This window comes from Leptodactylus fuscus, chromosome 2, assembly GCF_031893055.1.
Source record: "Leptodactylus fuscus isolate aLepFus1 chromosome 2, aLepFus1.hap2, whole genome shotgun sequence".
In the NCBI taxonomy this organism is placed as follows: Eukaryota; Metazoa; Chordata; class Amphibia; order Anura; family Leptodactylidae; genus Leptodactylus; species Leptodactylus fuscus.
In genome coordinates, this window is record NC_134266.1 from 218865229 (window position 1) to 218882039 (window position 16811).

Genomic DNA, 16811 nt, shown 5'->3' on the forward strand with positions numbered 1-16811 from the left:
AGTGTAGCTGTATCAGAACTCCGCCCCTTCTTGGTCACGTGATCTGCTTTAGCGTCTTCTCAAGCCGTAGATTGGAGACATGTAAAGAGAACAGATCTTCTCTCTAGCGCCCTCTAAGTTCCGTGGTGACGTCATCAATAGGCGACTTTTATGTTAACGCTGGAAGTTGTGAACTGCTTATAGCAACGAGATAAAGACAAAAAGCAGGAGGAAAGGAGTGTGTAGAGGCTGCAGGGCAGAGCGGCGTGACAGCGCGAGAAGAGGCCTCCATCTTGTGTCTTGCAGGGCATTCGGTCTGACGCCTGGACATGAGCACGCAGGTGAGGCTTCGCTTCATAGTCCAGTAATAGGCTCCACGTCTGATGCTCACGAGTTCTAGAGCAGAAACCACAGGGCTACAGATCAGCTGGTCGGGGATGCTTTTAACGCTGATACTATACAGTGCTCAATGTCCTGTTAGTAGATGGCTACCATTACTGTTACTCAGTTCCCATTGATATCAATAGGGGCAGAGCTGTAGAAATGGAGTCCAGTCACTATACAGATCATGGAACTGTCTGCTTCTGGCTCTGTGCATTATATAACACTGGACATCCAGTGGATCCATGCAGTGTACACTTACTGCACCCACCCAAACGTGTCATTACAGAGGTTAGTTTGACAGATTGCACACCCCATATATGGTGACTGGAGAGGTTTGGGCACAATGACAGACAGCGGCTTATGAAAGCTGTCAGGACTGCTAGATCTGAATTCCTATTGATCTCTCTGTCAGGAATTGTTGTGTTTTGCCCCCCACTCCCACACAAAAAATAAAAAATTGATAGTCATACATTTCTTTTGACGGTATCTATAAAAATTTCCTGACAGAAATGTATAAAAGATCCAGATCCTTTTATTTTTAAAAAACAGATATAAAAAAATATATACATTTATTTTACTTTAACCAGTAGAGTAAAGGTAACGTCTTGTTGTTACTGCACAATGACAGCTGTGGGAAAACAAATAGGCAAAACCCATAAGGAAATAGTGGGATTTATTTAATAAATAAATAGGTTTTTTCTGGCTTCCCAGTACATCCGATGAAAAATAAAATGGTGCCATTACAAAGTACTATTTGTTGTGCATGCAACAAGACCTCATATGGTTTCTCAATCCACAAAAATAAAATCCAGTTTAAAAACAGGCCTTATAAAAACGTAGCGCTATCCTGCTGCGTACTTCACCAGAGTACTTACTGCTTCTTATTGTCATTGCATAGTACCATGTCTCCATGGAATATGATTGTAGTGACTGCTGTGTGATCTCAGCAGGGTATATAAGGCCACTTCACCCCTAAAGTGTTAATCTCTGTTGTGATCGGCCAAAGGATCCAAAACATGGACATTGTAACTTTCAGATTGATGGGCACAAACCAAACACTTTCCATTTGTTTCCATCATCATATGAAATGCTAAAATAAAAGTGGACGGTCTCTTCTGTCAGCTTCCTATTGTTTTGATGGGGAATAAGGTGTGGTGTGCTGCTGTTGTGGCGATCTCCTGTGATTATAATGTTTAACACCTGCAGAATTTTTTTTTTTTTTTTTTTTTTTTACCAATTTTGGTGTTTCCTTTTTTCTTTCCACAGTATAGTATCCTCTACAAGCAAGAGCAAGGTAAGATTCATTACTGTCTTCATTTTAGGGCTCTTTCACACAAACTACAACTCTGTCCATGTGCTGTTCATGGAAAAAAAAAATTGACAGCACATATACCATTTATAGTTAATGGGGCCATTCACACGTCCTTTGTTTTTCATGGACAGAGAGATGCCGAGAAAAAAAAATTGTCATGCATTACTTCTTTTTCTCATTTCTCTACTCGTCTCCACCAGTCAGGTCTATGGGTCCATAAAAAAAAAAAAAAAAAAAAAACGCTCAAAGACGTTTCACAGATACATTGCTGGGAAATAAAGAAAACGGCGTCCGTTTTTTTTTTTTTTTCTAGTTTTGCAAGAAGGATAGATAGTGTGAAACCATCAATATAAAACTAGACCTGGCAAACAGACAAATTTATAACTGGGGCTGGCACCTCTAGTTAGATGTTTTAGTACTTGTGTCTTCCTTATGCTACCTTTTGGTCGCCTTATTTACTGTCTCAACCCTTTGCTTCGATTTGGCATATTATAAGTAATGTCCCTTTTTTTTAATTAATATATAAATACAATTTTCAAAACTGTCTACTGAGACTCCGTGTCATAATATAATAAATGAATCTGACGCAACACCTGTATGCCAGTGTTTTGGCATAAAGTGAACCAGAATTAACAATATTAGATTGTATATCACAGTGGAACAGGTCATGTGATACTCTGCACAGATATTAAAGGGGTTTTCTAGGACTTTCTGATTGATGACCAATCCTTAGAATAGATTACAAGTTGTCAAGGGTTGGATACCCAGGCCACCAGTGATCAACTGCTTCAAGAGGCTGCAGAGTTTGGGTAAGTACTGCAGCCTTTTCAGTACTTGCCAAGCACAACGCTGCACACTTGTGCTGCAGTTAGGCCATGTGACCGATGGTCTGTGAAGCAGAGGTGACGCTCAGTGAGCTCCAGCGCTGCTTCAACCATTAGATCCACAGCACAGGGGCCTGAGGTGTCAAAACCCCCATAGATTTTCAATTGAAGACTGATCCTAATGATAAGTCATCTTTTAAAAGTCCCTGAAAACTAATTTATGTTGAGGCCCCACGTTGCGGAAAAACACCTTTTTTTTTTTTTTTTTTTTTGCAGATTTTGTAGTGATTTTTTTTTTTTTTTTTTTTAAAAAAACCAAAGCCAAGCATGTGTACATAAGGAATGGGAAATATATAGGAAGGTCTTACACTTCTACCTTCTGCTCAATCCACTCCTGGCTTTGGCTCAAGAAACCACAAAAAACGCAGCATTTCCGCAACATAGGCTACGGTCCCAAGTTGCAGAAAGGCAGCAGAAAAAAACTGCTGCCTTTTACAGTACTATAAAAGTGAATGAGAATCTGGCTATTCCCATCCAAACACAGCATGTCAATTTTTCATGCAAAAATGCTTGCATTTTCCATAGAGATTTAAAGGGATCCTATCATTTAAATACTTTTTTTTTTTCTCCCTACCAGGTCGGAAGGCTATTCGTCTCCTACCTTTAGAAGTCTTCTCCAGGCCGCCATTCGCTTGAAATACCGTTTTTTGCCGGTATGCAAATGAGTTCTCTCGCAGCACTGGGGGCGTCCCCAATGCTGCCAGAGAACTCTCCAGGACCGCCTCCATCTTCATCAGGAACGTCATCTTCCTGTGTCTTCTTCTGCCGCAGGCTTTGAAAATTGTAGGCCTCGGGCAGAGGCATCTGCGCATGTCCACAGGCCACAAGAAAATGACCACTTATTTACTGTGTAAGCGGCCATTTTTCTTGTGGCTGCGGGCATGCGCAGTAGGCTCTGCCCAAGGCCTACACGTTTCAAAGCCTGCGGCGGAAGAAGACACAGGAAGATGACGTTCCTGACGAAGATGGAGGCGGACCTGGAGAGTTCTCTGGCAGCATTAGGGATGCCCTCAGTGCTGTTTGAGCGCTGGGGCACGCCTCCAGTGCTACAAGAGAACTCATTTACATACTGGCGAAAACCAGTATTTCAAGCAAACGGCGGGGCAGAGAAGACTTCTAAAGGTAGGAGACGAATAGCCTTTCTTAAGGCTATTCCAATGTGGTAGGGAGAAAAAAAAATGTGTTTAAATGATTGGATCCCTTTAACAAGGGAAGAAAATCTGTGCAATGAAAAAGCTGCAGAAAAACGCAATGCGTAGCCTTAGGCTAAGACCCCAACATGGAGCCACAGCCTTATATTGACTTTGTTATGGTTTAATAGTTGCATCTCCCACTAATATTTGTAAATGATCTTTGGAAATGTATGGTCACATGGGTTTGTCCCATTCTTTCCGCATACTGACCCACAGGCGTTTCTAATTTATAGCCGCCATAGTACTCTGATGGGGCAACCCCCTTTCAGTCTTATGTGTGTGTTAGAGCGTGTACTGTAACATTTATTATAATTTCTTTTACTATTCTTTTGTGCAGCGCATAATGATGCCATATGGTCTGTAGCATGGGGGAAAAATAAAAATGATGGAACAGAAACTGTAATTAGCGGTTCCCTAGATGATTTGGTCAAAGTTTGGAAATGGTAAGTTGATAAGATCCATATCCAGCATGGTTACAACATTTAAGCTTTGTCTCTGGTCCTCAATGTGCCTGAAAGTCAAATCTACACCAGCTGGAGCTGCCTTGAACTTGAATTACAGCAGTTTCAGGTATAGAATGGAATATGTTGTTTTGTAAATAAATGGATTTGTGGAAAAAGTCAGAAAACTGGTGTAGGGGAATAATGAATTTTCAGTATTATTTCCTGCACTGCACTGAAAATACAGTAAAACCAGTCTCAAAATACAATAGGAAACAGTGAAAGTGTCCAGTGTCCAAATTTTCTGACCTAAGTAACGTAAAGAGCAATGCAAATAAGGGCTGCAGCTATGAAATGTTCAGTAGTTGAGACCGGTTTAGTTAAGCGCTTCCATTTTCCACAGTTCTCACAGCCGCCCATTCCAGCAGCAGTTTTTTATTCTTGTGCTATAATGTTGTTTCTATGACAGAATAATTGTAAGACCACAAAATGTTAAACTTATATGTTGGTTCTTCCCTTGCAGGACTGATGAGCGCCTAGAGCTACAATGGACACTTGAAGGCCACCTTTTAGGGGTGGTATCTGTAGATGTGAGTCCGAATGGTAACATTGCAGCTTCTAGTTCTTTAGATGCTCACATCCGACTATGGGACCTTGAGTCTGGCAAGCAGATCCGTTCCATTGATGCTGGACCAGGTATGAACACTTAGACTATTTTAATGATTTTAATTTAGGTCACATAGTAGCATTTATTTTTGGATGTTTGATTTGTGTCACAATATGGAGATTCCTTTCCATGTATAGAGTACATGACTAACCATTATATATCCCTCCAGTGGATGCGTGGTCTGTTGCCTTTTCACCGGACTCGCAGCATTTGGCTACTGGAAGTCATGTAGGAAAAGTGAACATCTTTGGGGTCGAGACTGGAAAGAAAGAATACTCTCTGGACACCAGAGGAAAATTCATCCTTAGTATTGCTTATGTAAGTTATTGTGTGTGGTTTTGTTTTTGTTTGGGGTTTTTTTTGTTTGTTTGTTTGTTTCACTTTGTTCTGACCCTATGCCTCTTCCCCCCCCCCCCCCCCTCTATCTACAGAGCCCAGATGGAAAATATTTGGCTAGTGGTGCCATAGATGGCATTATCAATATCTTTGATATTGCCACTGGAAAGCTTCTCCACACGTTGGAAGGTAAGAACTTTAACATACAACATTCACAAATTGTTATTAAATCTTCCAATACTTCCTCCATGGGGTCATCAGAAAACAATAACAGTATTCCTAACCCTAATTCAACTGAATTATGCCAACTCTCTTTTACCTTATTTTATTTGTAAATGTCTAGAAATAAGGAACTTAGCCATCAGTCCTGACAGGCATCATAGGGCACCATTTTTTTTTATTTTTTTTTTTTGTTAAAAACTATTGCTGAAATATCAAGCATATCTGAATGGTGTGAGGTTGTAACTGTGTCTAACCCAGTGGTTCTTAACCTTGTTTGAGGTACCGAACCCACCAGTTTCCCTCATATGCACATTCACCGAACCCTTCTTTAGTGATAAATCAAATATGATTTTTTTTCCAAATTCAAGACATAGGTATATGTTTTTTTACTGGTAGACAAAATGAACCGTGCATATGGCCTAGGGTTTGATCGAACCCCAGTTAAGAACCACTGGTCTAACCTCTTCTAAGATCATTAGGTTGTCAGACGCCGTGTGCTACTATGCTGATTGGACATCCTTCATGTAAGGTAGTGTAGATGGACACCTTAAACAGCTTGTTACTCAGAAGGTCTAAACAAATGTGCTGACTGCGCCTGTAGCTGGAGTGCAGAATTAGTAAAGTTAGTGTTCCACGACTTGGCAGTCTGGTTAATGTTACATTATATTGTGTATTGCATTATGTTATATTTCACAGTGACGCTTTAAACTTGCGTTTGTGAGTTTCAACATGGGAGAATTTGTCTATTAATCTACTGTGATATAAGTCACTGACAGTAGTTGCTCCTGCAGTCCAAGAAGGGATTGACTTCATATCTAAGCGCCCTTTCAATCATTTAGATACACAGTCTGTTACATATTTACTTTTCATAGGAAATTATTTAATAAACTCTTGTGTCTATATTGAGATTTATTTTTTTGAAATGTACATAATGACAATATCTTAAACTTTCTCTTTTTTTTCTCACCAGGACATGCTATGCCCATCAGATCATTAACTTTCTCTCCAGATTCTCAGCTGCTGGTTACAGGCTCTGATGATGGATATATCAAAATCTACGATGTGTGAGTTTTATAGCTGAAAGCAATGTTTTCTTCATCTTGTGCTGCATATACCAGATTGTTGTCCAGGAGAATTCTGTTAATTTGAAGCTTTACCTTTTGAAGATACTATAAGCATACCTAACATTTAAATGAGCGTCCCCCAATCTTTTGTACCCCGAGAGCCACTTTCAGCATGGACAAATGGTTGTAAGCTACAGTCAATATGTCCTTTGTGAAAGTGTTCTACTGTAATTAATAGGACCCATATACATTACTTGTGGGACTTCAGGCAGTTTCTTTAGTAACAGTCTCTCCTGGCATGTGGTAGAATCTTTCCATGCCCAATGTCAGATGCTGCTACGGTCCTGAAAATGGCTGCTGATGAGGGGTGTATGATACAACCTAACCATCTGCACCTCACAAACGCGCTATACCTCCTCTAGTTTCTTGCAAACTCAGGAGCTGTGCAAGTGCAAACAAAAGTAGTATTCTGCCTACCTTTTACTGCAGTTACACAGCTTCTGGACATGCAGACATTTAGCATGAACGAGCTGCATTTCAATGGGACGTGCTGATGAGTGGTAAAGTGATTTAACTTGGCCATCAGCAGCCATTTGCAGGACCAGAGAGGCATTTATTTGGTGTATAAGATTTGGTTAACAAGGAAGTGTGACTCTACGAACTGCGAAAACAGGGAAGACCTTATAATAGACATATAATAGTAAGCGGATGTATACTATCCCCTTTAACCTATTAACCACTCGTCTCCATCTGCACTTTTATAATTATACATCCTTGTAGAAGTACATTGTGGCAGAGGGAAGGTAATGGATTTTGGGGAAAAATGAGGAGCCATTCCTGCCTACTTTAGACATACCTGACAGCCTCCTGCAAAGCACTGGTGGCATTAAATCTCACACTACAGGAGGAGGAGGTAGCATGAGCAATGGCTAAAGCCTTTTTTTAATAGTACTTCCTGTTCTTGCTCTCCCCCCCCCCCCCCCCATACTACAGAAAAATGTAGGAGCTATGTGTTCACCCCTCTGTAGATGCTCCAGTCTACCACGCATATGGTTTATAGGCTACAGGTTGGGGATCCCTGCTGTAAACAAACATTGCATAAATCAGTAGTACAGTCTGTAGTCTGCAGCTTTATACTCTAGCTATAGTTTGCATTTTTGTATGAAAACAGGAATTCTGCTCAATAAATTTCTCACTCAGAAACAGACCCAGGACTATGCAGGACATATACAGAGAAGTACTGAAATGTACTGATGTAAATAAAGTATTTTGGTTGCTATAGAAGGCTCCTATTTGGTTGTTTCATCACATGAAACCTCTTTCTGCTGCTCCCTCCCTTATTCTGCCCACTCTTACCCCCTCTCCATAACTTTTGCAATCCAAATCATGTGACCTGCAGTACGCGTTGAGATAGTTGAGCAAAGTAAGGTGGAGCAGAGAAAAGGCCTAATATGAGCAGAAAGAGGAATTTATCTCTAATAAGATATGACACATTATTTTTGTGATTCTGTGTACTATTGATTTATGGAAAGTTTGCTGGAAGGTTAGTAACAAGTTAAAGAAAAGTATTATGAAAATAAATAACTAAGGCTGCTTTCGGGGACTCCGTCCCCATTGTACTTAAAATATGCGGAGAGAAATGTCCTGCAAGCAAGACTTTTCTTTCCTTCAATTTCGGGAGGAGCTGACCTAAAGAACAGAAACTTGAACGCTAATGTCACCATAGCATAACCTAGATTCCCTGCATTCATTTGATTACTGCTGTGTATTAATACCTGAGAGGTGAATACAGTTTGTTCAACTGATATATTAGGTTAAATACATATATTTCTGTTTCTTTTGTTAGACAACATGCCAGTTTGGCAGGAACGCTCAGTGGACATGCCTCCTGGGTACTGAATGTGGCTTTCTCTCCTGATGATGCTCACTTTGTCTCTAGGTAGGAAATATTGATGTGCCACACATCAGTGCTGGTGATTTGGGGTTCTTACAAAATATTCATGTATGTATTATCTCTCTTTAGCTCTTCTGACAAAAGTGTTAAGGTTTGGGATGTTGCAAGCAGAACATGTGTACATACTTTCTTTGACCACCAAGAACAGGTAAAACTTTAAAGTTGCTCTTCTCACTTATTCTGTGTGCCAATGTTAAAAGGTCGCCTGTTAGCATGAGATGTGCCTGAATTATTAAGAGCCTCCAACCTCTTAATAATTGAAATCTGCATAAATTTCACGTATAACTTTTATGCAAGCTATTTGTTGTGAGTTATAGATAAAAAGTGGCGGGGGGGGGGGGGGGGCAGAGAAGGAACAATGAGGTGCATCTTGGATGTTTAAAAAAAAACAAAAAAAAAAAACTGTCCTACAAATTACAAATGTTGACCTCCATTTACACCAGAAACTGTTCTCTGTGACCACTAATGTCTGTCACAGTTGTCCGTTGTTGCCTTCTATCACAGGATATTAGCAATGGTAGTGTGAACTCCCCCTGACTGGTTCTTTTATTCTCTAAAAAGATGAAGTCTTGCTATGGACAATTGCCAAAATATGTAAATGAATTCTAATAGTTTTCTAAATAAGACTAATTTGTGTTTTTCCTTCTTAGGTTTGGGGAGTACAGTACAATAGGAACGGGTCAAAAATTGTCTCTGCCGGAGACAACCAGGAAATTCATATATATGACTGTCCCATTTAAGACTTCCAATCTTAGGGACTGACAGATATCCACCATTCCAGCTTGTCTGTTCCTAATATAGACTGTCATCTATCCCGGACCTGTATGTGCTACTATAAAAGAGGAAGCATATTTATTTGGATGAGATATCGCGACACTGCAATTCATGAACCAACCTCTAACAGAAGTGGCTTTTCAAATACATGTCTATTTTTTTTTTTATGTTGCAATTTTTTCCCATATGGTGATGCGACAAGAATTAAATTTTTTTAATGTGTCACTTTTTAACCGCTTGTTTTGAAATGTGCTTGTTATCTAATGGACATACTCATTATTCACTTAATCCTTTCCCTGCAGAGGAGATCTCTCATGTATACTGTCAGGATGGTACTTGCCACTAACTTCTCTGTCTCTGCTGTACACCACTTAGAGCTGAGCTTCCGGTGTCATGTTAAAGTTGAGATTATTGCTGTGATGCAACCGCAGATGTAGACAGTTGAAGAACTAGTCAGGAGTAGGAGCTGTATATGACTTTTCAGATTTAATATGACATTTTTGTAGTTCAAGGTGGTGTACAGCCTGAGAAGAAGCTATTTGAAGTGCCTCCCCCTCCAGCCTCAGTCTCTCACCTCTTACTTCAAATGGCATGGGGAACAGAATAGGAGCTAAGAGGTATTAGGGACAGGAGGACAGAATTATACATTCTCCTCCTAAGGCCTTATTCACACATCACTGTTTTGGACAGTGATTGTGAGCCAAAATCAGGAGTAGAGTCAAAACCGAGTACTGTACTTCAGCGATCAGAGGTGCTTCAATTGAAGTAAATGGGAGCAGAAGTCCCCCAATGATCAACAATTTGTCCTCTGTGCAGGATAAATATTTTTTCACAGCATAACCTCTTTAAAGGCTTTATACAGTGACTCTTATTACGTCTGCTGGGGTTCTTTAGGCTGCGTTCACGCAGAGTTTTTTGGTCAGGAAACTGACTCCAATTATTCCTCCAAAAAACGCCTCACCATACAGTCTTATGGTGAGGCGTTTCTAGGAAGAGGAATTTGAGTCAGTTTCCTGACCAAAAAAATCTGTGCGAACGCAGCCTTATGTGTTGAACTTCAGGTTTTTGGGCTGGCTCTCACACAGGGTAAAGTGATTGGAACCACCTAAAGCTTTTGTCCTTCTTTCCTCCTTCCTTTTCATGTTCAGTGGTATTACATGTACAATGAGGACTGGAAGCCTAGGCCATTGTAATAGTAAAACCACTCCCTACAGTGCATGAAATGGTGGGAGGAGATACCTGTTCCCAGCACCTGACCCAGTGTCTGTATACAGATACTGTGCCTGAAACCCAAAGTTTGGCACATAAAGTGCTTTTTCAGGGGTTCTTTAACACATACACTCACCGGCCACTTTATTAGGTACACCTGTCCAACTGCTCGTTAACACTTAATTTCTAATCAGCCAATCACATGGCAGCAACTCAGTGCATTTAGGCATGTAGACATGGTCAAGACAATCTCCTGCAGTTCAAACCGAGCATCAGTATGGGGAAGAAAGGTGATTTGAGTGCCTTTGAACGTGGCATGGTTGTTGGTGCCAGAAGGGCTGGACTGAGTATTTCAGAAACTGATCTACTGGGATTTTCACGCACAATCATCTCTAGGGTTTACAGAGAATGGTCCGAAAAAGAAAAAACATCCAGTGAGCGGCAGTTCTGTGGGCGGAAATGCGTTGTTGATGCCAGAGGAGAATGGCTAGACTGGTTTGAGCTGATAGAAAGGCAACAGTGACTCAAATAGCCACCCGTTACAACCAAGGTAGCCAGAAGAGCATCTCTGAACGCACAGTACGTCGAACTTTGAGGCAGATGGGCTACAGCAGCAGAAGACCACACCGGGTGCCACTCCTTTCAGCTAAGAACAGGAAACTGAGGCTACAATTTGCACAAGCTCATCGAAATTGGATAATTGAAGATTGGAAAAATGTTGCCTGGTCTGATGAGTCTCGATTTCTGCTGCGACATTCGGATGGTAGGGTCAGAATTTGGCGTCAACAACATGAAAGCATGGATCCATCCTGCCTTGTATCAACGGTTTAGGGTGGTGGTGGTGGTGTCATGGTGTGGGGAATATTTTCTTGGCACTCTTTGGGCCCCTTGGTACCAATTGAGCATCGTTGCAACGCCAAAGCCTACCTGAGTATTGTTGCTGACCATGTCCATCCCTTTATGACCACAATGTACCCAACATCTGATGGCTACTTTCAGCAGGATAATGCGCCATGTCATAAAGCTGGAATCATCTCAGACTGGTTTCTTGAACATGACAATGAGTTCACTGTACTCCAATGGCCTCCACAGTCACCAGATCTCAATCCAATAGAGCATCTTTGGGATGTGGTGGAACGGGAGATTCGCATCATGGATGTGCAGCCGACAAATCTGCGGCAACTGTGTGATGCCATCATGTCAATATGGACCAAAATCTCTGAGGAATGCTTCCAGCACCTTGTTGTATCTATGCCACGAAGAATTGAGGCAGTTCTGAAGGCAAAAGGGGGTCCAACCCGTTACTAGCATGGTGTACCTAATAAAGTGGCTGGTGAGTGTACATCTGAATGGAGACATGCTGGTATTTATGACACTCTCATATCTTCAGGTTTTTGTAGAGTACATTTTTTTGCATCAAGGTATGTTCATTTTCTGCCACAGGAATAGCCTTGATGGATCACCAGTATAGGGTATCTGCATTGCATTGCAGCTCTCCGCTGCTGATTAGGCACAGATGAATAGGCCACATCTGCAGGGAGTCCTGAGCCGTGGCAAGATTGAGTGTCCTGCTGCAATCTCTGTCCTGGACAAAGATAAAGTATAAGCAAGTAGGTTTAAATAAACAAAACAAAAACATGTTCCATAGCCCCATCTGTGTATAAGTCCTCACTATCCAAACATAGGGTTAATTATCCTGTTTGGTGAATGCCATAAAAAAAAATATATACCAAAGTGCGCAAATTTAACCTATTATGCTGCTCACCACACTTTCCACAAAAAAATAGCAATAAAATTTCATACCAAATATTGATGCCTATTAAAAAAAAATAAAATAAAATAATACAACTTCACTGCAAATAAAGAACCGCCCTGACATATCTCCATCAACAATACAGTAAAAAGTAGGCATAGCATAGGCATCCGAATACGGTGACTGCAGGAAAATCAGTCTGGTAAAACATATTCAATGCAGAGTGAACACCTTTAAAAACAAAATGCAAAACATTCTGATAGAATTGTGGGTTTTTCACAAGGACCCCCCCCCCCCCAAAAAAAAAAAACTAATAAAAAAATACCTGGAAAATGAAAGTACAACTCGTTACGCAAAGAATAAGCCCTCACATAGCTATGGAGATAGAGAAATTTTAAAAGTTAGGAATTCTGGAAGATGAGGTAAAATATTAATTAATAAAAAAAAAAGTTGCTGCAACCGTATGGTGTTAATGTAGCTCAGCAGGCAGTAGCCATCAAAATGTGCCAGCTGCTTGGTAAAAGTTTCCAGTAGAGCAGAAAGTAATGCTCTCCAAGGGTAAGTTCACAATGAGATTTTTACAGGCATAATCCACTTAAAAAAAACACTGCCCCACTCTCCCATATATTTATACGAGAGTCCCATTCAAAATCTTTCAAAGGCCATTGCAGAACGGGAAGCAGAAAAAAATGGTGCTAATAAAAATAAAAAAAAAATATTATTATAACTTGTAATTTCCCCCCTTATAAATAGCTTCCTCTTATGAATAATAGTCTCCATTATCAGTAATATTAATAAATAACAGTGCTACCTTCTAAATAGTCCCCCTTTTAAATAATAGTCCAAACTTAAAGTGAATAGCCCCCTCCTCCCTCCAACACTAAACTATTACTCATGGGGACTATTATTTTTAAAGGAGAACTTTTATTAGAGGGAAAATATTATTTATAAGGATAAAACTGTATTACTCTAGCATGTCTCCACCTTTGCAAAAATGTATCCACGTTATTATGTACAATATTGTTTTTGTGGCTTATACCGTTATACCGCGAAATGGCGTTGCAAGATCCTAGTATGTTCAAGTTTTGTGCTCTAATATCCACTGAGGAACTGGCTTCTGAGTACGTCCACCAAAATGACTTACTTCTTTCCGAGCAACAGCTCCAGCAGCAACAACCACCACAAGAACAGTGTTTTCTTGGCACCCCTCGTTGCACCGGGAAAAGTTAGCAGGCGATCCAAGCGTATCAAATCAAACAATCTTTATTGGCACGTCCGAATAGATATTTGGCATTGCCAAAGCTAGTAAAGTGTGTGGTGGGGTGGGGGTGGTGGGTATGGGGGGGGATTTGGGGTATAACAGTCCGTGGAGTCTCATCTTCCTCTTGTTTGGTGACAGCTGGACACGTATTGGGCAGCGATCTCCACAGTGGCCTCTTCTTCTCCCAGTAGGATGTAGAGTTTCCTCTTCTCGTCTGCAGATATGAAATCTGGGATGTGGGCAGAGAGTCTTTGGTAGTAGACGGCCCTCACAGCTGAGTATTTGGTGCAGTGTAGCAGGAAGTGGGTCTCGTCTTCTAGGGCCCCCTGGTCACAGTGCTGGCACAGTCTGTTCTCCCGTGGCTTGTACGTCTGCCTGTGTCGCCCCGTCTCTATCTCTAGGTTGTGGGCGCTCAGTCTGTACCGGCTCAGGGTCTGTCTGTGTTTGGGGTGGCGTATTCTCTCCAAGAAGGTGGCCATGGTGTAGTCTCTTTGTAGGGATTGGTACATGGTGAGTTTCTTGGAGTTATTTATTTCGTTTCTCCAATCTTCAATGTACCGCTCTCTGTTTGCCTCTGTGGTTGCCTTTATTATGGCCTTGGTTATCATCTGTTGGTGTTTTTGGTTTGGTGGTTGGCTATTGTTTGTTTGGGGGGTGTCTGGTTTACTCAGGTGGCTTAGCCATGCTTGGTGGTGGTAGGAGTCGGGCTTGCTCCCCTGGATGTGCATCTGGAAAGCTAGCGCCCTCTTCTGTATGATGAGCCATAGGGGGAGTCTGCCTAGCTCTGCCCTGCAGGCCATGTTGGGGGTGTTGCGATGGACATGGAGCATCAGAAAGATTACGAAGGTTTCCATTGTAGCAAGTGCAAGAAGTGGAGGGCAGCCAAGAATGCTATAATTGAGGGAGAAATTTGCGGCGCCTCACAGGATGATCAGTTATGGTCGTTTTTTGTCACAGTCGCAGATAATGGCAATGAAATGAAAGAAGAAAAACAAGGCACTGAGCCGTTCCTGGTGTAGTACTTTCAGTATACAAAAGAATAAAAAGGATAACAGGTGACTGCTCAACTGATCAGGTTGTGTGGGACACAACAACCAATAGACATATCGATCAATGAGGTGAAGGTGAGCAGCTGCTAGTCTCTGTCACAGGGATGTCTGAACAGATAGAAGAAATGGACCAGCCTCCAAGGGGATAGGCAAAAACCAGCGCTCACCCAAATGGACAGGTGCAAAAGGCACCTGTACAGACTAGCCCAAAGAAACCTTAAACAAGAAACATAACACGGATGTAATTTGCAGTTACCTAGCTGGGTTTTTTTTTTTTGCAAATCCGCAAATATGGGTGACACACTTATCCGAAATATTGACTGTTTTTGTGGACATACAACACTGATACGGGAGACACACGGACCACAAAAATTTAAAATGTTTAAAAAATCAATTAGTGCTATTAATGGGTTAATAAATGCAGCCACATCCCTTTAGCAGTATTTTGAGTGATTTCTGGGTGTCTCTGGGAGCATCTGGTATCTTCTGCATTTGTTTACTAGCTTCCTGCTATGTAACTTCCATGCTAGCTATCGCTCAACTCACTCCCCCCCCCTTCCTCTCTCCCATACACCCTCTCCCTGTCTCTCTTGCCATCCTGCTCACAACTACTAGTCATTCCCCACCTACTCAGTTAAGCCCATTATATACTTACTGCATTTCTTTCCAGTCTTTCTGGAACGCCCATCCTTCTTTTCTGACTGCAGGCGCGTGCTATAGACCTAGTGCTGCTCTGTAGCCGATGATCCACCTCTACTGTACAGGTCTCTGATGCTGCTCCCACGCCTGAGCAGTAAAGGTGGATTATTGGCTGTACACCCCTTTAACACTGAGTTGTGTTTTGCAGACTGCAATTTAAACATGGTTGTGTGCATGATGCCTTACAACCCTTGTCTGCTCCTGCCTGACTTTGCCCTCCTAACTGTCCAGAGCCTAAAGGGGTTTTTCGAGCAAAAAATCTTTTTTTTTTAACGTCTGTTAGTGCTATTAATGGGATAAAAGTGCACCCATATACTTTTAGCATTGTTTGGAGTGATTTCTAGCTGTCTGTGGAATGTTCTGCATTTGTTTACATGTACCTTACTACTTTATAACTTTCTGTGTACCTGTCACTGCTCCCCCCTCCTCTCTCACTGTGTTACACTCCCCTCCCTGTCTCCCTAGCTAAACTACACTAAGCTATCCCACCCACTACTAGCAGCCTGGAGACACTGCGCACAAACTGAAATGAACTGTGAGGCATGCACAGTAGAGATGGATTGCCATCTCTACTGCACATGTCTTGAACTCACCTCCAGACTGCTCAGCCGCTTCAAGAGGAGAGGAGGACCCATTCCGGACACAGGAAGACACTTAAAGGGGCTCTATCAATCAAAATCAATTTAAAAAATGTATAATTACCTATATCCCTGGAGCGGTCACATGACCGCCCCAGGGACACTTTCTGATAATCCGGTCATGTTCCGTTTCAAGGCTTCCGAAACTGAACGTCACCAGTACTCTCTCCCCCCCCTTTCCCATCCCCATCAATACTTAAAGGGGCTCTATCAGCAAAATCATGCTGCTAGAGCCCCACATATGTGTGAATAGCCTTTAGAAAGGCTATGCAGGCACCGTAAATTTTATATTAAACTACCCCCCCCCCCCCCCCATTTTAAAATAATAACCTAAAAAAGAATGTGCTCTACTTACCGAACGTGCACGCTGGGCGGACATTCAGGGTGTGTCTTCATCTTCATCCCCGCCTCTTCTTCCTCCGATGTCCTCCGGTTCCGTCCTCCTCCGGCGCTCGCGAATGGACTTTGAAAAAAAAAAAAAAATGACCTGGGCGCATGTCATTTTTTTATATCAGTGTCCGCTCGCGAGCGCCGGAGGAGGACGGGACCCGAGGACATCGGAGGAAGAAGAGGCGGGGATGATTTTTTTGCTTATAGAGCCCCTTTAAGTATTGATGGGGATGGGAAAGGGGGGGGGGGAGAGAGTACTGGTGATGTTCAGTTTCGGAAGCCTTGAAACGGAACATGACCGGATTATCAGAAAGTGTCCCTGGGGCGGTCATGTGAGCGAGAAAATTCCAACTGTGCCAGAACCAGTGGAGCAGAGTTTAGTAATGGATGAGTAGTTGGACTTCTTGTTATGGTGAAAGGTTCTCTTTAGCAATATTATAGTCTAATAGCACCACCAGCTTTATGTCAGCACCATGTACACCAGCTGGGAGCCATGTACTATAATGGGAACTGATGGGTTTACAACATTGCAGCATTATTCTGTCCTGCCCCTGTATAGCAGCGCGTACAGAATATAGGAAGTACAATGAATGTCTCTATCCC

General features: G+C 41.9%; 1 protein-coding gene across 1 annotated transcript; it reads left to right on the forward strand.

Moving 5' to 3' along the window:
- The first annotated feature begins 51 nt into the window (after positions 1-51).
- On the forward strand, positions 52-9442 carry SKIC8 (SKI8 subunit of superkiller complex). Its single transcript, XM_075262853.1, has 10 exons — positions 52-320; positions 1630-1657; positions 4090-4195; positions 4716-4888; positions 5029-5177; positions 5291-5384; positions 6388-6481; positions 8328-8420; positions 8505-8583; positions 9086-9442. Exons 1-10 carry the CDS (start codon positions 309-311, stop codon positions 9173-9175), a joined length of 918 nt encoding a protein of 305 aa, XP_075118954.1. The 5' UTR covers positions 52-308; the 3' UTR covers positions 9176-9442.
- The last annotated feature ends 7369 nt before the right edge of the window (positions 9443-16811 follow it).

Coding starts and splice junctions, on each gene's coding strand:
- SKIC8 (XM_075262853.1), top strand. Junction 4,196..4,715: donor TTGGTCAAAGTTTGGAAATG/GTAAGTTGATAA, acceptor CTTCCCTTGCAG/GACTGATGAGCGCCTAGAGC. Junction 4,889..5,028: donor TTCCATTGATGCTGGACCAG/GTATGAACACTT, acceptor ATATCCCTCCAG/TGGATGCGTGGTCTGTTGCC.